The following is a 22,368-nucleotide window of genomic DNA, read 5'->3' as shown; positions in this document are numbered from 1 at the left end:
ATGCCCAGGCCTCAGTAACCCAGAATGTGCAGCTCACAGCCCTGCCAAGGGGCACATCACAGAGAGAACCCTGGTGACTACTGAATGCGTTAAGACTCAAACCCAGCAATCGTCTGCAGGACTGAACCTCAAAAAACCACAAAAACCAATTTAAAACAATGAGAATGCTGCATCTGCGAACCCCACGGAAAAGGTACCTTGAGTCTGAAGATGAAACCCCATGTGGTACGTGAACTTGTCTTCCAGGGCTGCCCTCCTGCTGAGCAAGGGATGCAGCGTAAACCACAAGGCTGGGCACTAATGAGGCTCCCAGGCTGACAATACCAGCACGCACTGGGGGAGGGTGCAGTCCTACCACTTTCCACAGCAATGGCTGTTATCAGTTTGTTGTTATGTATGGGGGGAGGTTTAGGCCTTCTTTTTGTTTGGAAAGGATTTATAGATCCCTTAGTGGTTGGGCATACTTAATGGTGTACTTTGGGAAAGTTAATGAAAGAGGAAGGAAAAGGGTTAATAAAGCAGATTGGAGCAATTCTGGTTAAGGGTAAATTCCTTCAGTCAGCTTTGGTTTTTTTATTAGTCAGAGTATTCTATTTCTTTACTGACTCGGGGGCCAGCAAAGATTTTCGTCAGTTCCGAATGTAAAATATAAATATTGCTATTAAAACACTGGGAAAATTAGTAGAGATGGTACATCTAAATCCTCCTTGAATATGAGAAAATTCAGGAGTCCTGAAAACTGTGCCTCTGTCTGAGTTCAGGCCTTTCTCCAGGTAGCTGTCCCCCACAGCCTCATCTGTGCCATATGCAGCACATTTTTGTCTCCCTTCATGAGAATAAGAAACTTGCTGGGAACACTCTGCTTTAAGCAGACAGCGTTCTCAACACATGTTGGTAGGAAACTGAAAATTAGTGGTTGTCCCGTGGACATCTTTCTCCCTCCTCCCTCTGTCCTTGATAAGAGACATAAGCTTTTCTTAAAAAATAAGGCAAGTATTACAGTCCTGAAGTCCCATCTTTCAGCTCAGGATCTTATCTCAGGTGAGGCCACTCCACAGAGGCAGTACAGCTCCAGCCTTCTTTGGAGGAAGCTTATCCCAGCAGATGATGGGGATGGGACCAGCCTCCTGTTCCTCAGCAAGCCCTGTGTGCCTGAAGACACTCGAGCACTACCGACTGCATTACAAGTTTCTGAGGCAGTGAAGCAAAACAAGAGGAAAAGGCACTTCGCCAAAATGGCAGTGTCTGAAAACAAGGTGCCTGAGGAGAGTAGAAAAGGGGGCTTTTCAGACCTATCACCACAGCTGCTGCTTGCCAGTGGGGAGCACAGCAAGGTTTAACCTTCTACCAAAACCTGACCTGCGTTTCCTTCACCGAGTCCCTTCTCTGCCACTGCCCAACTCACATTACAGCTGGATCCCGAGCAGGACCTTGAGAATGGGAGGACAAATCCTATTCCCTTGCTCCTCTTCTCAGATTCCACGCAGAGCACTTGCATTCAGCCACTCCAAGTAGGCATCTCGTGTGTCCACATGTTTTGGACAAATCTTTTCATTTATTATCCAGTAACAAAGCTGTGGAAGTGGAACCAAGTCAGACAGAGGGGATGAAGTCATGGCTCCATAACGGCGAAATCTGTATTAACTTTCAACATCTTGAGGAATTTTGAATAAACAGTGCTGCACAACTTCAACACCTGAGAAATAATTTACTTCTTCGCTCACCTGGCACTGCCAACCTTCCCTACTGCCCCTCCTAGCCCTTGAGACCAAGCCACAGCACAATTTGCACTTTGCCTCCTCAGTCTAATGCATACTCTGTGTGGATTACACTACTGCAGAAAACACATTGTCTGAAGCAGGTAAAACCTATATAATATTCCCATGTACATTTTGCCACAAAGATGAGAGTGCAATCACTAAATGTGCAGATCTATTTTCTGTTGGAAGTAAATCTACAAAATAGCTAATGCCAACGCACAACTCTAGTGAATACAAAGCACAGGAAATCTGACTCAACCCCATAATATCACATAACAAAACCCGAGATGAATGGAAATTTAGTATCTCCCTCACATTCAAAATGTTAAGGATACTCAGGCCATTCTCTCATAGCACCAGAGGCAAACCCTGCCCTGTACCCTGGTCACACTCAGAATAAAGACCCCTGTGTACAACAGGGTATTCTTTGATGGAGAAAGCTAAACATGAGACTTTGTACTTGAGCCAGGAGAAAACATCATTTTTTCAATCCATACTGTTAAGGACAGTCATGAATGAAAACCACTGTAGTGCAAAGCACACTGTACAGCTTGTCACTGGCAGTTTATCTGCCAGCCCCTCCGGAGGAAGCATGCTGCTTGCTGCCTGACATGCAACCTCCCCGTGGCACGCAGGGATAGCCAAAGAGAAAAAAACCCACAGTCCATCTCTGCCCCAAGGACACTTGCAGTCACCTCACTAAAGCTTCTGAGCGAACACGATTTTCCTGTCCACTGGGCACTGCTCTGTTCACTCACCATCGGAGACCTACCTCCGCAAATGCACAAGACCTCATTCTCCAGCAGCCTTTTATCCCAGAGGCAAGTGGTTTACTGGGAAGCATATCCTTCCTGCTGGGGAACTGCCACACCAGTTCAATCACTACCTGATTGTCAAAGCTTTTTTCTCATTTCCCCAGCCCTCAATTTCCCCATTAGCTCGAAGAAAACACAGGCTGTGTTTGTCAGCTTGTTTCAAACAGGCAGGAGAAAGGAAAAACAGAAAGCAATAAACTGCAGTATGTTGCTCTGCTGGAATAATAATAATGCACTAAACAAAATGGCAACAATTTTTTTAGAGAATATTCCTGTCAATTAAAATACACAATTTTAAAATGCTACAGTTATTCACCATAATTCCTCTTCTCAGAGACCTCAGCAGAAACCTCTACTTCTGCACAGTGCAGCCAAAATCCACATATCTTCATAGCATATTTGAGGCACACTCAGATGTCTGAGTGGCCAGAACCTTTGCTGGATACACACCTTCAGAAACAACTATTTGTGGCAAGCCCTTCATAAAAACCTCTTTTGCTAATGAACGTGTAAGAGAAGAAGGTCCTGGGCTGCAGCACCTCCAAATCTTGGGAGGCCACACATATAAAGACCACTGCTATTTAAAATCTGCAAGATTCAGCAGACTCTACTAAAAAATCATGAGTACAAAGTAATTTCAGGCTTTTGGAAACTACTTGGGGAAAAAAAAATAAATCTGTCTTCCTCTCTGAACTGCAATTCTTTTTGTACACCAGGTTTTTCTTGAATTTGTATCGTGGTAACGCCAAGCCCATAAGCTCTCACCATTCAGCCTGCCTATGCCAACCAAGAGGGAAGCACTATGCTCAAGACACCCTGAGACAAAGACTCTGCTCAGAACCTCAGCTGTTGTAACCTCCATTAATGACCTATGAATTCAAACTGAGGATGAGAGCACATGAAAGAACCGGGCAGGCAGATGCTGCTGATTTACATTCAGCAAATATTTGATGACATGATTAGGTAACACAGGTTTGTTCAATGGGTTTTAATTACATTTGGTTGAAGGATTCTCCATTCTTCTACACACTATGGAAGGGAGGAGACAAACATTACTGGACTGTGAGTGACACAGATTTTACAACAGAAATACTAACCAAACAGTTCTCATCTTCTAATTAGATTTAGAACTAAAACCATGCCATGCAAAAGGAAAATAAAAACCATGGATCTCAGCAAAAACATTTCTGAAAGATCTGGAGATGGGTTAAAATAAAATGTGATAATCCAATGGAAGGGGGAAGAAAGAGGGAAATGGAAAGTGTGGAAGTGCTTAAAAATACACTAGTGTGTGCCTAAGGGCCCTGCCTGCCATTTCAGACTTAAAGGTACCAGGACTGGAAAAGGCTAGCAAGGATGCAAAACCTAAAAAACTGCCTGAAGCAACAGCAGAATAGAAAGAGAAATGACAAAAAGATATGGAAAAGGACCGAAAGACTTGTAAAAGGAGGAATGAGGAAACAGGCAGAAAAGACCATGTGAGAAGGAGCAGAAGGGCTCCCACTCAGCCCTGCACCACACCTGCCTCGTGGCTTTGGTGCTGCATGTGGTGGAAGCCAGGAGCTCAGCTCCCCACACCCAGCCTCTGGCCCCACTGACCCATGCAGTTTGTTCACTCACAAAGTGGCATCCTGGCAATACTTCCCTTCCCTATCATTAAAAGGTAAAGCTAAATTACAAGGACAAAGAGTTGTGGGGGGGGGAAATGTCTGACAGTTCTCCATCACTGCCTCTTGTTCCCTCCTCCCATGAAACAAATAAAAGCTAAAGCAATTTAAATTGGGTGTCTTGCCAAGTATATCTTTTACAAATGCATTCACTGTCATTACATGACAGATGCCCACTTTCCCACAACACTTCAGCTGAGCTGATCAACCCTGAAACACTACCCCTGTGAAAATTCAGGGATATCTTCAGTTAGTTGACATGAGGATGCCAGATCCTGATCTTGCTTCCCTCAGCATAAGGCAGGGATAGCAGTTAGGCACCACGTCAAGTCTGGGAGGACACTCCTGTTTGCAGTTAGCTGAGTTACTCACTGACATAACATCTGTCCCAGCTCAGGAAGCTGTAACCGGGATCCAAATCCATTGTTTGGTCCCTACATGTTTTCTTAATTACTGCTGAGTATCTTCATTATAACATGTGCAGGCACTACATTCTGGCTAGAGCACTGCCCATAGTATCATGTTGGGGCTTTTTTATGTTAGCAGCAAAACTCCATCCCCAGTGATGCTGTATTTTCATGTTCATTTTGAGGCAGCAGAAGGCAGTGGCACTGCCAGAGCCCACGTGCTGCAGAGAGCTTTCCTGTCCCAGCCCCACAGGGGAACTACTCTGGCTTGAAATCCATCTAGCAAACCAGAAATGTTCTGGCTCAAATCCTTTTGCCTCCACACACTGCTGTCACGCAGCCTTACCTACCCGAGTGTTTGAGAAGCACCAGTGCACTGCACACCCCTCGTCTCGGGTGCAGACGGCATGCTTTGGCATTCTCAATGGAATAACCAGCTGCATACCATAAATCTTGGAAAGTATCTGCTTTCTTGCACAAAAATCATATTCGTGGCCAGAAACTAAATGGGTCTGGATCATATCTTGCTACATGCTATCTGAGAGAAAGAAAACAAGAACAACAACTATAAAAAAAACCCCAGCTAATTACAGCTCTCACCAACACAGCAAACCTTATAACCCATCCATGGCTTCTCATAACTCTTAAACCCACTACTATGCTATAAACCACCACCAGAACAACTGTGCAGCACAGGAAGAGACATTAATAGGTTTAAGTGAATATGCGCATTTTTTATACCTTTCCTATTACCTGATCAAACTCAAATATTGACTCAGTGGTGATACTGCACTTCCCCTGACAAAGAAGCTCTTCAGTGAAGCAGAGTGAACTCAAACTTGGATTCCATTTGAACAGCGATGGCAGCACTTAAAACCATTTTCTCTGGAAATGTTCTTGCCACTAAATATTAATAAAACCTTTACATTAGAGGTCTGTGAGGTTTTGAAAAGAAAACTAATATGTATGGAAGGAGACAAGCAAAGCTAAAGAAATTGGAAAAGAACCACAGCTAAGTGATAAATGAAAGGAGTGATTTATTTGAAGAGAGTGTCAACAAATGTGCCAGTGCATCTTCATGAGTGACACAAGCAGAAAAGGGGGAAAAGAAAGGATATTGAAAGCAGAGGGGAAAAACAAGAAAAGCATGGCAGGAGGAGAGAAAAAAGCCTCAGAAAGCAAGGCAAGGACTCTTCAGTAAAGACCTAGCAGAGGTGTTGCACTCATGAGTGCGAGTCGTCACCTGTGTCATACTAAATGCAGTCCTGCAACTGCCCAACCCTCCCGGTGCTCCAGTACGCCATCAAAGAGGGGCTTTGCAAAAAGCAAAAGGCACTCTCTTACTGAAGCTGAAATTTTAAGACACAACACTTCAACTGAGTAAGAGCTGTGCCAAAAACCTTCATCAGTTGTGGAGCTCATCGTATATTTTCAGCTGATTTGTCAAAAGCACTTGGTTTGGCTTAATGCCCAACAAACTCCCATTCCTCCCATTAAATGGAATCGAACCAGTGCCAGGAGCTTATGCATTTCCATCCTGCATCCTTGTTTTTGTGATGGGGCCTGATCACCACTGACAGCATGTCCAAGGTGTTACTCACAGGAAAAACAAACCCCCCAAATGAACTCATGCAAGTGTAATGCCAAGATAATCGAATGCTCAGTCGGAATAAGCTTGGTGTCTACACTTCCCTCCTCTCCCCAAAGCAATGACTTTCTTAAGGAGGAAAGGTGAACAAGATACATCAGGAATCATGAATCCTTGTCACTCATTATTTCTTCAAGTATCCAGAGATATTAGGAGATTTTTCAGAACTCTGCTACAGATCCCTGTGCCAACAAAACCAAACATAAAACAAACTCTGACCTGCACATTTCAAAACAAAAAGCAGTTTGCAGGCTTTCTCACCTAGTTCTTCCCCTTCAAACCCCACAATCAGCACATTTTGTTACAATTACTTTTGGAACAGCTACGGGCTTAGGTGCTATTTTCGCAAGTGCTATTTTCTGGTTTTGGCACCCCATCTAAGATATTTTCAATGAACTCAACATTCACAATGTGGGTGTTCCAGTCTCTGGCAAGATCTGGTAATGCAGTTCAGGGTTCTCCACCTGAGTGCCTCAAACCCCAGGCAAATAAAACATACGGCCACTTCTAAAGATTTTGCCCACAAAGAATGTTCTGCACAGTTTAACCCCCAGTGCTGTTCCAGACAAACCAGGTCTGTATTTTTCAGGCAGGTTTGTTAACATTTCCCTGAATGCCGTTCTGGACAAGAGAATAATATTCTTCATCACTGAAGATCAACCTTTCCTACTGAAGACTGTATACATGTTAACGGACAGACATTTAACCATTCTTGCTGTCCTTCTTTTCCAGATCAAAAAATTAGGGTACAGCGAAGTTACATAAATTGCTCAAGGTCACCTAGCAAGTCAGGCTTAGCTAAACGAGAGCTCTAGAGGACCTTCCAACTGTCATATTATAGGCAAGGAAAAAAAGCCATCACACTTTACTTAAAATCTGCCTTAAGGAAATTGTTAACCTGGGACTCAGATCTTCTAGCTAATCTTAGCTTATACAAATAAATAAATCTGACCCAGTGGATTTGATTTCTTACTACATTTCACTGCTATCTTGGATCATTACATTCAAATAACAGTGCTAAATTCAATAAAAAGCACTTTTCTTCTTCAGACTGATGTCATCATTTAAACTAGTGGTTGATTTTAGCAAAGTGCAATTCTTTTTTCTTCTGGTGGGCAGCTTCATTTCGAGACTTTATGGACTTTTTTAGGGATTACTTAACAAAATATAATAGAAACATGCTTTGGTATGTATGTCTATACACAAAAAATTGAAAGTGTCTTTGATTCCTTCTTAAAGAACTTCAAAATTTTTTGTTCTTAACAACATACTGGGAAAACCTTTAACTGTATATTTGCTTATTTATTCAATTTAATTTCCATCTTGCATTTATGTATCTAATATATTCCTTAAAATAGGAGAAAAATATAATCCTATTATTATTATTACTTAAAACATTTGCATTTTTAGAGCAAAATATTTTGGTTAACTACAAAAAGTACTTGATACTTTAATAACAAGAAGCTCTTGGAATAAAACCAGAATGTAAAGGGTCAGTTCACTGCGATTTTCAACCCTTAAATTAATTAATTATAAGCAGTGGCTTCCAGTGAACTTTTCTTACCAAGGTATCAACACCTGGAAAGGAGAAAAATTAATGAAAGCATTGTTAGAGCCTTAAATAAATACCCCACTCAATCACATCCAGATGAACAAACAGATATGAGTGCCTCTGGTTATCCAAATGATCAGCCCGAATGTTCCAATGCAGTAACATCAAATGACAATACTGATTTTGTCTCAAGCACGAAGACTCAAGCGTTGCTGTCTACCTGCTGGCTACTGTTCCCACCAACAGAAGTCACCCACCTGGGGCAGCATGCGATTTTCCTCCTCCAGCTGTCTTACTCTTGCCTCCAGCTGCCTAACATAGGACAAGGTTGGTTCTAAAAATCAAAAAGAAAAAAACTCGTATTATCCACAGAGATCTGCTTGTGTTTACTAGTGTCAGAGCCTGTGCTACATTCTGACTTGTACTCACAGCAGATTGCCTCTCTCAAATGTCCGTTAAACATTCAGCTCTGGTCCTCTCTAGGGCAGTGCAGATAATGCTGACACTAGAATGAATCCAATTCCTCGGCGCTTTTCAATCTAAACTGCTGCGCTTTAAGTCGGTCCCTTCTCAAGACACAGGGTATCTAACAGAAAGGCAACACAGACTTGAGCTCTTCCAACCCATCCCCTGAGTTCTGTGAGCTTGTACTGTATCTTGGAAATACGCCATGAGAGTAATGCATTATCTCACCAAGTCACCACTGAAAAGTCCAGAAAGAGAAGACAGTCTTCTGCAGGAAGAGGCAGTCAAAGAGGCCCCTCCACACAGCCCAGCAGAGGCCCAGTGGCACACGGGCAGCCTCCCCCCACGAGCCATCATCTCTCCCTGCAGAGAATACAGCCACTGGCCAGCACGCAGGCTCAAGCCTCAGCTTCTGCTAGGGCAATGTTGTCACAGCTTGAGCCGGTGCTGGAAACCAGACTTGTGTCCCCAGGCCCCTGAGGGGGTTTGGAGCCTGGCTGATAGCATGACGGTCCGGCACAGCGCTGCTCACGGCAAGTTCTCCTCACCCCACGCACACTAGGGCAGTACTCTACTAGGACATGCCCTTGCCACGCTGCTTTGCTGTGCAGGCTTAGTTGAGGAGCAAAAGACTCCCACTCTATTCACAAGTAACCTCACTGACCTTTGTAAGATAATTTGGTTGATAACAAAGAATATAAGTCACTTCTAGTCTGCTCTGTTCCCAAGAGCTTTATGTAAGAGAAGTAGAGGAGTGATCCATCCCTAAAAGCATCCAAGAGCTTTATTATTGTGTATCACTTCTTGGGCCACACTGAATTTCTGGTATTGAAGTCCTGTGTCTAAACGAAACACATGCCTGAGAAAGTAGCACTCAAGTGGAAGAGAAAAGATGTCTTCTCAGTGTGGAAACACTGCTGTTACCCTCGTACCTCCTTGTATCTAGATGGAAGTTCACCACGAACGCGCTCCTGACTCAACGATCTACTCAACTTTCTCTGAGATGTCAATTCCAGTAACATATTTGTACTCAAACTACCACATAACTAGTAAAATTCTCTGATGATTAATGGTACAGAATCCACGGGTATCGGTATTGTCAGTTGATATAATCCTGAAAAGCTGCATTGACAACAGAGTTGTTCGCTGGTTTAAATGGACAGATGAAATTGTGCACCAGTTTCTTCCGATACCTAATCACCACGCCAGTCTGCCCATAAAATAAAGGTGATGGGAAATGAGGTGTCACTTACTGCTCTTACAAGACTGCAGTAGGCTAAAATATGCACGCCCAGATTGTGCACGGGAATTTACACAACATGAAGACAACACACAGTAACTTGTCAAAAATGATTCATACACAGCAAGGCACTGGATTAAACATAGCACTGTACAATAAAAGGAAAGAGGTAATCTGAGGTCCTGCATGCTCTTCTGCCTAAGGATTTACATAGCTAGTGATGGGTGCATCTCTGGAGAGTCGCTAATCCTAGCTCAGATGAGCACTTAGAAGATGAACAGCTTATTCAATTAACTGTACACGACAGGGTCCCGCCCATCAAATCAGCTTCCTTCCCAGCAGCAGCACTTTTGGGAGGAGCCACAGAAGCTCCCTCACCATTATGGCCATTAGCATAGGCAACAGCTCCCAGCACATCTCATCTCTTCTCCCTGTTGTTTTCTACATCAGATGGTTTCTGTAGAGCCATCTTTTCAGAGGGACTGAAGCAGGTCCATTCTTTGGCACTAGCCTTCTCTAAATTCCTTGGTTACAAGTCCACTCCTCTGTTAGTCTGGGCTCAGCCTTCATGCTCAAGTCCAACTTCCCAGCTGTGCCAACCAGCCCACTTCACACCAGCTCTCTTCTGGATTCTCTTCAGCTCCGGGTCTTTTGTGATTTTCTGTTTTACCACTAATTAGCTCCAAATATGATGTATACCTCTTGCAAAAGTTTGCTTCTCAGTTTTATTCCTTCGCTCACATGTTGGGAGTCTAGAGCTGAGATCTCTGCTTCTTCAAATCACACAACTCCACAACTTCCCAATGCCAGTTCATACCAGATGAGGGTTTGGGCTGAAATCTGTGCCTGTTAACCCTTCTAAAGTGTGAAAGAGTTATTTAAATCCCCTTCTGTAATCTGATTAAAACAGAAAATTAGGTCATCTACCAAAGTCTTGATCTAGCGAATCCTTATTTATGTCTGTCTTCTTGACACACAGACTAGACGCATATATATTTCAGTATCTGTTAATATATTTATGCTGTGATGCTATGAGCTTAGAGGGAAAAAAGAGTAAGAAAAGGCAGTCAAGGATGTAAGAGACAGCGGAACTGAAAATACACAAAGTGAAACAGTGTCACCAAACTTTAAAAAAACCCAACCAAACAAAAAAGTTCCATCTTAAAAGTATTTATGAGAAGGCCTATATGATCCATCTATTCTTAATCAGCCTGGAGACCAGTAAAGAGCTCTAAATCAAGAGCAAATCTTAAAATGCCATCCACAAAATAGTTACCTGCTACCACTCCCACTGTCATTTCAAGCAAATTTTCACAAGACAATTAAGCAATTTAAAACCGAAGCAGAATGAACTGATGATGAACTAATGCTTCAGCTTCTTTATCTGAGCTGAAAACAAATGTCTCCCAAAGGGAAAGCACTACAGAAATGTAGCATCACTTCCACAACATTACTGTTGTCTTATAATAAAGCATTTAATAAGATGCTACAATGTGTCAGGCAACCACTGCTCTGAAACATAACCTGCGCAAACAAGATGATCCCTAGCTGATGTCATTAGTCATAAAAGCTTTTGTGTGTTATCCTTCCCCAAACAGATTTATCTCACATTGCTCATTTTCCCAGAGCTGCAAGCACACAGAAAAGCCCTCCCTTATTTGCAGAATCTTAAACTTGAGTTCTAGACTGCTTATAGGTAAACTTCCAAACACAAATCTGGCGAGCTTCCTCTATGGAGAACACAACCAGGAAAAAGCAGCAGCTGTATTAACAACCTAAAAGCCCAACTACTATGTTCTGGGTAATAGTTCAGAAACTGTTAACTATGTTGAGCTCAAACACATACTCAAATAAAAACAGACAAACAATTACTTTGGGCCCACATTTAAACAAGATCTAACCAGAGAGATGTGACACTGCAGTAGCCAAACTACCAGTCTGGTCAGCTGTGGGCTTCTTGGTTACATTACTTCCTCTCCTTCCCATCTTCCTTCACTAGGCACTTCTACGGGTGCAACAAATTCTGAACAATTCTCCTCCTCAGGAATGGTCTCCTACCAAATCAGCTTCCCTGCTTGCGCTTAGGTGAGCTTCTCATGCTTTTAGCATCACTGAAAATGTGTTCACCATGTGGTGCTTCATTCCAAGGCTGAAAGTAAAACTCTTTTCCAATATCTTGCTTTTAGGGAAATTCAGCGACAATCCACCCTTTCTCCACATCTGTCGCTCTAACATGTTACTAAAGAACATCAATATTTACGAGGCTGATCTCTTTCTTCTTTTGACATCCACACTCTTGAAGCTAGTAGATATTTTGGGGTTATGTCAAACAATCAGACTCTTATGTTGCTGCCAAAGGCACATTTGTGCCTTGGCTTTATCTGTTTTTGCGTGACTGTCACTGATCTCAGTCTATCAAGTAATTCATAATGTTCTTTAAGCTAGATTATCCTCTGCTACTTCAGAATGGCTGAGAGTGCCACGTTAAATTCTGATACTTTTTTTTTTTCCTGGGTTTGGTTTTTTTTTCAGAGACTGGAGGGTTGTAACTCACAGGCAACTGTAATATTGCACTGGAGAACTTCTTAAAGAGGTCCTTCACGCTACTATTAGCTCTCTGCAAAGCAAACAGATCACAACCCCACAGAAAGCAAAGTTCAACCTACGCTTGTACTTGTTCCAACGAGCTTGAGTAATAAGCACAATACGGCAGATGGAAGCGATTTTAGCTAATGACAAGGGAAGTATTTGAAGTAAAGAAAGAGTAGAAGATGCAACACCTCTAGTACTGATATAAACCTAGAAAGACCTAGAAAGTAATACACAAGGAGTGCTTTAACTCAATGACCATAATTCCATTTTTCTGCATTTCTAAAAAACAGTGATTCCCAATTATAATAGTTGTCTGCAAAAACTGAACATGAGGATTCCACAGACCTCCTTTGGACTAACTTTAAAGGACAAACCCATCAATGCAAAAGATGCTACTTGCTTCATGGAAGTTGAAAAAATATGTAGAAAATCTTTTAACTTTGGAGAAAACTAGTAATACAGTGGATGAGTAAAGTAGACATCCCAGAGGAAGTAGAGCAAGATCCTCCAAGCTGAAAATACTCAGAAGGGTAGAGGTATTAGGAAAAGAGAGTAATACTGTTTGCATTGATCCCTAGCTATGAAGTTATGGCCACCATGAAGACAAGATGCTACACTGGACAGAAGGCTGCTCTGAAGCAGCGATAGACAGTCCTTACAGCCTCACAGCCAGAAAATGGAAAAACACAATTTCATGATAATGCTGCAAACATCACCTTGGTTCTGTTAACATCAACATTTTCTGCTTCCACTGGCTCAGCTCTATTTGGTATTCATGTTCCTAAAGGAGGTCACCAGAATCCAGAGAGCTGTCACATCCCAGCATGCGTATTCTAAACACTTAAGGTATAAATGAAGGAAACTGAAAACAATTTACCTCAGCAAAGAATTCAGCTTGTTATGTGCAGTGATACTTTGATGTATGGCAATGAAGGTTCAGTTAAGGTATATTCAACTTCAGCAGGGAAAGTCATTTGTTATGCTGCTCTTCCTGTAGCACTGTGTTGGCAGGAATATAATAATTGCATCTCAAATCGGATTTTAGTCATTCAAATCCAAACCCAGCATCCTGCAATGAAAACTAAATAATCTTTCAATAAATGGAAGATGAAAAACAAGGCTGCGCAAGGGCTACTTTAAACCCTCCTGTAATTAACTGACAGCTCCATACATTTATGGAAGGTAACTCTTGTACTAACTGGGGAGCAGATCCAATGACATGCAAAGTAGCTCCCTGTCCTATAATTCCTAGTCATCTGATTTAATTAATACTTCAGTATTAATATTCATGATAAATTATGTTATTACCAAAATCTATCCCCCTTCAGCTACCTTGTTTGAATATAAGAGAAAAATACCTCATGCTGTTGGATTTACAGCGACGCACATTTACACCACCTGCATCTCTGAACCGGTGAAGCTGCTCAGTGTTTATACTGGCAGTGTCCAGTCTCCCAGCGGCAGGATCAGACAACCTCTGAAGGTCATTTTTAGCCCTGTCTTCTATGATTTTCTACTCTGGTTGCACATCTTACATAACGCTCCTGTTGAGTAAGTAAGTGCTGGAGAACTTCTTATTAAAGTGCAGCCAAATTCCTCTGTAACACAGCAACATTAGGATTAGTGCTATCACGCAGACAGAAGGATGTTTGCTTACGGCAAAATTTTACTCAGTTCACCAGAATATTTAGGAACTATTTACCACTAAGACACATACTCTCAGAAAGTTTTGGGACAGCAAACGCCGTAGCATTAGCATTAAAATAGGCTTTGCATCTCTCAATATTGCTGTTGTGTGAAATTTTCCCACCCCAAGCTGAGATTTCTTGTGATTACAGATCCAGCACTTCTTGACTTCTCCCTGTAATTAAAAATATAATTAGCTAAGCTTAGCTACTTCACCAAGTATTTCAAAACTGAATCCTAGAAAAGGGAAAAGCTTACATATGCTAGTTCAAACATCCAGAATGCAACGTTACCACTGCCACTTAGTTTTCTCAGGCAACATGTGCCGTGTTTCCCCTTTCCAGCACACATTACCCAGAAACACGTGCTAATTACATTATCTCTGTAATCAGACATTTTTACACAAATTTCATATAAAAATAGTGTTTTTTCAGTTGCAGAAGCTTTCAATCACAAATTTTTACAAAAAAACCGACTTCTTATTGTCTCGAGGCAGCCCTAGCTGTGCCTTTAATGATTCATCGATGCTGCCTGACTGAGATTGCCGATGCATTCACGTTTGTCTGGATTTAAATGCCAGTCTGATGCTGTGGATTATGGAGTTGGAGAGAGCAGGTCTGGGCCAACCAGGCTGCTGGGCACACGGTTCCACGTCATGAGGCACAGGCATTGCTCTGCTGTGGCAGCACCTGGGGGTTTCACCCTTGCTGAGGGCACCCAAGGAACGCCCAAGGTCACCAAAATGCTGCCTGTGACACAACCTACTAAAAATACAGGGTTGGATTCCACTTAAGAACTTTACTGATTTAGGTTGGCATTTATTGGAGGGTTTGTTGCATGTTTAGCTTTAGCGTGCCACAAAATTTCCAAATGAATTTGTCTAAACAAAAAAAAAAAAGAAAAAAAAGAAAAGAAGCTTAAAAAAAGGTTTAAAAAACTCTCAGAAGAAAAGGATTCGACTACAGGACTAGCAAAAAATGCTATCATATGTCAGACAAGGTAAGCTTTTATTTCCTGAAGCTACCCATAATGCTCTTGCTAACAGCTGGGTAACACTGTCACACTAATGGTCTGCTGTAACACTAACCTTGGTTTGTTTGGGTTTTTCTGGTGCTAGAGGTGACAACAACAAAACTTTTCTTGCTGGCCTGCCTGATATCCCATTAGCTCCACTTCACCCTGTGCTAAATGCATTTGCCACGTTATTGATGAAAACTGAGAAAATCAAACCCATTACGCTATTGCTAAAATCTTTCCCACTGGCTGTTAGCTTGTTCTGGTATTGATTTTCTGTGGTTTATGATTGGTAAAATCCTTATCAGCTCCATTGAGTTAACTGCTTGGGTTTGTCCCTCTGCCACGGTGCCCTCATGTGATACTTAGGAGAGTCCCCCAACTGCAGGCACATCCAGCAGCTGTACAGGAGGGGTGTCCAGTGGGCTCCTGTGCAAAATCAACTGAAAGCCTGGAAAGGACAAGCCTCAGAATAGCTTTGCTTAGGGAAGGAAGGTAGATGAGGGCACTGGCTCACAGGGATAAATAAGGGAGGGTTTCACTACTGATACATTGAAAGAAATAGGCAAAAAAATATTTTGACTTTACACCAGTGCCTCCTGATCATGCTGGTTTGCATCTGTGAAGTGATCCCTTGCTCACAAGGCCCTGGGTCCCCTGCAAACACATGGACGGTGTGAAACCATGCGTGCTTACATGGCCTCGTGCATCCACAGAGCCGCCTCCAGCTTCTCCCAGTTCTGCTCTGCCCACATTACATGACCATTTGCAGTACCACAAAATGAAATTTTAAAAAAATAACCAATAAATGAAAATATAAAGCTTCCCAGCGACAGCAGTATTAGTTCAAAAAGCAGAGGATCAGAGGGTCGAGCTGACTGAGGTGCTGAATACATGCACTAAAGGTCCCTCATCACCCCCGCAACTCCCCTTGGATGCTCACAGCCACCTTCCTTACCACACAGAATTCTATTTCACAGGGTCTAATCATCAGATGTTGAAGAAACATACTGCAGAAAAGTTAGTTTGGTTGAGAATTTCAGTACTGGTACAGCAAGCTCTAGTTAATAATTATATTGGCTTCCCCTTGGAAGACTGCAATAGTCCAAAACTGAAAACTGCATCTCCAGGAATTCTGCATCAGATCAAACCTATGAATCATTTTTATGCTCATTTACTGCCTCATTAGGAGGCAGTTATCCAGCCTGTAAACTCCCTTTTCAGGGGTTACTATCTGTGTGACTCAAAACTAAATTCAAATTATGTTCTTGGGAAAGCAGAAATAGAAGCTTTCACGTTACTGAAGCCACTGAACAACAGCACACACACTTTTTCTTGCTACAACTACAAAACAGATGCCAAAACTCACAACAAAGATTGACAGCCACATCCATATGTGGAGGAACAACCAACCCACACTCTTCCTCCCTGGTAAGGCATCTCCTTGTGTGAGTGAAACCCACAGTCCACATTCTGGGTTTATGTGGGGCAAGTCTGGATGGAGAGGCAAAAGGTGGGAAGGATCCCGTAGCTGCATACACCGTTAAATAAACTGGACACCACGAACTGTAAGCGTATGGCAGCTGACTGCATCCTACTGTTCCCAGGCTGCAGACCACGGCACTCAGCCAGCTGTGTCAGGGAGTCCTGACTCCTTACTTATCTCCCTGCTCAGAGAGGCCTCCCGTGAGGAAGTCTCCCCTGGGAGAACCGGACAACCATCCGATCACAACTTCAAGAGCTATTTGGGCAGCTGGCAGTGCCACAAAAGCAAGAGGGTGAGTGAAGCCACTCTTGCAGGCTGTTTCTAGCTCCTTAGCTCACTTCCCATCCTGCAGCCGCTCCGTTTCCTGCCACAGAAGCATCCTGCAGTGAAGTGTGTGTGCAGGCAGCAGCACGAAGCCTTGCCAAGAGCCAGCGTGGCGACAGCATCTCCCACGTGCAGAACAATGCCTGGCACACCCAGCCTTCAGGGGAAAAGTATCACGTAACAATAACCCAAGAAGATAGCAGGATTTAATTCAGCTAGTATCTCTGGGACTCTGCCATTCCGGGGTACAGGAAAAGCTGCTGAGAGGATCAGGAGTCTTTTATGTTCACTCTTACTAGCTGTGTTACAAGCTCTGCCAATATACAATTCCATATTGGAATAATGAGTCATACTTTCTAATGAACATGAGATCTAAGCTGGAATTTCAGACCTGTCCATCAGTCTCTGTGCCATGTGCACAAGGGCATGACGGGTAGCAATCGACAGGAAGACAACACGGAGCCCAGGGCTGCGAGGGCCAGACCTCATCACCAGGTGGAAAGAGAGGGCAATGGGGGACACCCATACCTCTCGCCTCTAGAAACCAAGGCATCAAAACTTCCAGCATTCCCATGTGGCTGCAGGCATCCTGCAGCCCAGGGCAGGCTGCCCATGTGGCCAAGAGATCCATCTGGGATCGTAATCAGCACTTGGCAGCAGTGAGGCATCTCATCCCAGAGGCACCAACTGCAGCACAGGGATGCTCTGACTACCCAGAAAGAAGTAGGAGAACATCCTCCCCAAAATCCTGAGCGTCTTATTACAGGATGGACATTTACTGGTAAACACAGCAGGGAAAACGACAAAAACGGCAGGTGTCCAAGGGAAAAAGAAGCTAGATGTATACAATTACCCACCTCTATGGATGAGCAATAAGGAGCACTCCTGAGATCAGGTGAGAGCAGAAGCTGGGGAAGCCAGAGGAAGACAGACTAATGTGGGAAAACACAGTGAAGATTTAAAACTTTCAGGACAAAAGGGGTCTTTGGATTAATTTCTCTACACAGAATGATTAAGATGTAGGACAGGCTATTAAATCGAGTAAAAGATGTTGCAAGATTAAGTATGTCCTCAAGACTGAAACCACCCTCTTGCTTCCCACAGCCCATTAAAGAGCCTTCTTGCCCCTACTGACTCTGGTCACATTCAAAGCAGGAAAGATGACCATTTTGTAAAATTACTCCACCGGCAATCTCAGCACAGAACCTAATTCTGAGGAAAAATTAACTATCCATTTCATGCTGGCAGCTATACAATAGCAGAGGAGAAGGCTGTCTGTAGAGCCTCCGTCTCTTCTATAAGACCTTTTTGGGCTGACTGTGGAAGGGAGTAATAAAAAAAGTATTCAAATGACATGACGTTTAAGCAGAAAATCTATCAGTGTGAGTACGTCATTATCTGTAGGTACTGACATCTCCAATGGTCTGTCTTGCCAGGCCACGTAACACAAGAGCCTCAGCTGCTTCTTCCTCAGCTGGAGCACCCACGTCTCCAGACAAAATCCCTGGAAGAGGAAAGCTCCAAGAGGGATCTCAGAGATCAGGAATCAGTCTAAATGTCCAGCTCTGGCTGAAATCAGCGCCTTTCTACACTGCTTCAGCACTCTGGAAAACTGCAGATGTCCCCTGCATGTTCTAAGTACCCCGAACAAACCCAACCTCAGGGGCACAGAGGTGCCTGTACCAAAGCAGAGCAGGCACCCACCTAATGCAGGATCCTGCCCCAGCTTCACCTCTATTTCCTTAATTTCTGCAGAGCTGACCCACTAGCTCTGGAGTCCTGATATGATGCTGAGATTATGCAATGATTGCAGTGAGACTCTCATCATCTCACTCCCATGGCTTCTTCAGAACCACAGCTGGGGCGGTGGCTGTCAGGCAGCGGGAAGTGGGGTGCTACATGCCAAACCCTGCCACATGGCATTTTTAGGCATTCAAGCTCTCCCAGGGACAGGGTTTAGGCACCTTTTACACATATTCCCATTCACGTGGTCAGACATATGGTTATCTCTACCCTGAGCCCACATTTTTCCCTGCCCTGCTGCCCTTCTGCCTTCCCCGAGATCACTATGGCTGTATACTACACTGCTCCTGGGCCTTAGAACTAATCAAAGACTACATTTTATTTTGGGAAAGTACACAGATATAAAACCACATCATTAAGAGATTCAGAACAATAACACTTGTGAGAGGCATAAAAAACAGGAACCTATGTTTTATCAGGGATTCAGAGGAAACCAAATGCACCACATAAATACAGTTTTCTGGTTTCTCAGTCCCTTTTCACTGTTGTTTCACTGCAATCATAATATGCTACTATTAAATTAACATGATGCTGTTTAAGGCATTAAGAATTTAGAAGTCATCTCAAACACAGGTGTCAAAACAGCATGTATCATTACTGACAGGCTGCACTATATACATTTGTCTGCTTTAAAGCTATCAATGATTGTGTATCGATATACCTCCCAGACCCAGCAAACGATGGCTGAGCCCCTTGTGCTATCTCTCCCTTTCTGCTAGTCGTGTATTTGCAATGCCTTTGTAGCAACACCAGCTGAGCTTTCCTAAGTCAGCATGTTCAATAACGAGCTGCCTGTTTCCTGGTCAGCATAACAGATTTCTCCAGTGATGCCATATAGGTTGTACAGGTCCCAGGGCAGCAGACGTGGCAGCCCCTCCATGGATATGGCTTTTATTAGTGAAACTAATCCTTGGGCTTTAATGTGATGTGGTCATCTTCGTAGTCAAAGAGGTTAATGACGTGCTTTCACTTTACCACACTCTACACATTTATGAGAAAGATTCAAATGTATCTCCAAGCAGCCCTAACTAAAGGACAGTAAGTCACCTGTATATCTTTGCTGCCAACCCGGCCACCAGACACATAAAGAGGCCATTTCTGAATCTGCACGTCCCACTCTGAGGTGTCTCTTAAACATACGAAATGATGGCACTGTTGCTGGCTGCCCCTGCACCTTCTTCTCCTTTTATGTTTCAAGTACCATTTAATTCAACGGGATGAAATCAGTCAAATATAGGAAGCACTCTGGAAACCGAAAATGGTAAAGTTGCAATAATTCTGCAAGTTTTTAAATCATCTGCATTCATCTGCAGGGATACAGTACTTTGTTCAGTGGCACAAGGGGCTTCGACATCCAGACAAAGCTTATAATGACTCACAGAGCAGTCAAACTTGAGAGCTCTCACAGCTGCTTATCTACATCATCAGAACAAAACAAATATTTTAAACAAGGTCTCCTCTGTTTATTTCCTGGTTACTTCACTAATGGGAAAGCAATTTACGTTATTTCCTCTCCCCAAACATAAAAATAATTGAACAAGGATTTTGGTTACAAAGGCTGTTGGAAACTGTCATGTCCTTCATGCTGAGATTTCAACAGAGAGTTCATTACTAATCCTTCTGCCCCTGGCACAAGGAGAGGGGCTGCACGACCTCCCAAGGCCCTTCCTTGCCTTGTTCAGCACCAGGTCCCTCTCACACTACACAGAGCACACAGAATAATGACCCAAACATCAAAAATCAAGACTGCACGTGTTTGAGTGTGCACGTGAGGTGAAGGTCTTTTCATTCACTACTTGCCTTGGAGTTATTAGACATGGACATAATCTGAAACCTTCTTTTATAGAATTACAAGGACTAAAAATTTGCTCCTTCAGCAGGCAAAAAGAGAGCAGAGAGATTTTTACTCCTTAGCTGAGTATTTCCTGAGGAGGTGGTACAGTACAGTTACAGTTATCATGTCTACCTGATTAATGCTAATACTGAAACTGAACTATAATAATGTTGTGAAATAAAATAAATAAAAATACTAACGTTTTACTCTCCTAGCAGCTGCAAACTAGGACAACATCTCCTGAGACTTTTCAGAACGAAGACAAAAAGACATAATTATTCCCAGAGTTCTGAGCAATAAAAGACAGACGTGACTGTAACTACAGACTGAAGCAAACCTACAAGTAAAACAGTCAGGGGGGAATTACAAATCAGATTATATTACTTACATATGACCACCGCAAGTCATATTAAAAAGACAACAAAACCAGGCTATCTACTATTTTGTTACACAGGGATGAGCTCAGATACTAAAGTGCTGAGGGCAAGGAAGGTAGAGTAAGTGTATAAATGAGCTGTCAGGGTAGCTGCTGTAACGAAATGCAGACAGCATCCTCAAATTTCTGAAGGAAACTGAAAAATATAGATAGCCTCTGAGGTTTAAGGCTAGAAAAATGCCATTAAAACAATCCAGTTTGGCTTCCTGCCCTGCGGAGACAAAGGAATGTTGATAATAATCCCAGGAATGCCTTGTTTCCTTTTCGCTGCTGAAAGTGGATATGGTCAAAAGAAGGCTGTGGGCTTCTACAGAAAATTTTGGCAAAAATAGAAAAACAATTTGACCAAAATTAAGTTTATGAACAACATTTTTCATGTGACTTGGGACATAAACATAAGATCTGTAGTAATAAATTATTACAAGAGGGTTACATTCTCCATTTCTGTGGTTTTTGTGAAGCCTGACAACTTGCTTCAATCTCCCACTGTTACTTCCTGCCATTCATCAGGATAACCTACAAAAATGGCAGGACAAAATCTTGATCACTGAGCCTACATTACTTCATTTACATCACTTTGTGCACAAGAAGGAAACCTGTTCACCCCAGGTACCATCGCACCAAGATTTGTCATGCTACAGTTAAGTGTCACCCGAGTCCCTAAATATGGCAAGAGGTTTTATATAGAAGATGGCTGCCAGCAACCCACTGGCATTTCCTAGATGGTAACAACTGTCTGGCATCCATCAGTTTACCAAAACTGTCTTTAGCTCACAAACTCAACAGAAACTTCCAGCCTTAACAAAGACTAAAAAAAAAAAAAAACCCAAAACAACTCAAAAGCATGGGATTGGAGAGTATAAGGAATCTCCTTTCCTCCCATTCTTCTAATAGCAGCAATTACAACATACTGACTCCAGGAACAGTTGACACACAAAACAACTTCTTCCTGGAAATGTGCCAGGAGCTCAGGAAAATTATAAGCTTGTCTTTCCTGTAGCATAAACACATTTCAATGGAGCTCCACAACAACAAGCAGCAGCAGCAGAATTATCAGGCAGAGCAGCAGCTAAAGGCAACATGACTCTCTACTGACAGCCGCCAGCACAGCTGGGACAGCCTCTACTTTATAAGGAAAACACCATTTTCTCACACACCTGAGATAACCTTTTCTTGAGTCCTCAGGATCCAACGCTGCCCAGAACTGAACTCTTCCAGTGGAGTGGCAAGTTCCATCATTTTTCATCAGACAAACAGAATTCAGCAGATGAAAGCACTTGGGTGGCAACTGGAGCTAGCAGAGCAGTAATGGGAACTGCCTGCTTTGGGTTTTGGTTGGGGATTTTTTGGGGGGTGGGGTTGGTTTGTTGGGGTTTTTTGTCCCACTATTATAGACAAAAGTAAAAAAGACATTTAACACATCTCTAAACTACTTCACAGACTGGCAAGTGGTAGTGAGTTGACATTTTTTCCACCTCTGTCTCCTCCTGTTCCCATACCTGCTTGTTACAAGTGTCCTTCCACTTCAGTGAATCACAATATGCCTAAATTTCATTTTTGCTCTTTGTTAAGGGAATGCTTGCAGGGGCAGCCAATGCAGCTGGCTGAGTTTTGCTGAGAATATTTGTTATATCATGAC

General features: G+C 42.8%; 1 protein-coding gene across 3 annotated transcripts in view; it reads right to left on the bottom strand.

Moving 5' to 3' along the window:
- Nucleotides 1–22,368, bottom strand: part of CCDC85A (coiled-coil domain containing 85A) — an 81,281-nt gene that overhangs the window by 10,553 nt on the left and 48,360 nt on the right. For 2 of the 3 annotated variants that reach the window (XM_074908351.1, XM_074908437.1), the window contains exon 3: nucleotides 8,107–8,183. The exons of the other annotated variant lie outside the window; for it this stretch is intronic. In XM_074908351.1, the coding sequence (XP_074764452.1) occupies nucleotides 8,107–8,183 (77 nt within the window). The remainder of the gene's footprint in view (nucleotides 1–8,106; nucleotides 8,184–22,368) is intronic. 3 annotated transcript variants of the gene reach the window in all.

Source organism: Athene noctua, chromosome 1 (genome assembly GCF_965140245.1).
Source record: "Athene noctua chromosome 1, bAthNoc1.hap1.1, whole genome shotgun sequence".
Taxonomy (NCBI): Eukaryota; Metazoa; Chordata; class Aves; order Strigiformes; family Strigidae; genus Athene; species Athene noctua.
This window is presented reverse-complemented; position numbering and strand designations above follow the sequence as displayed.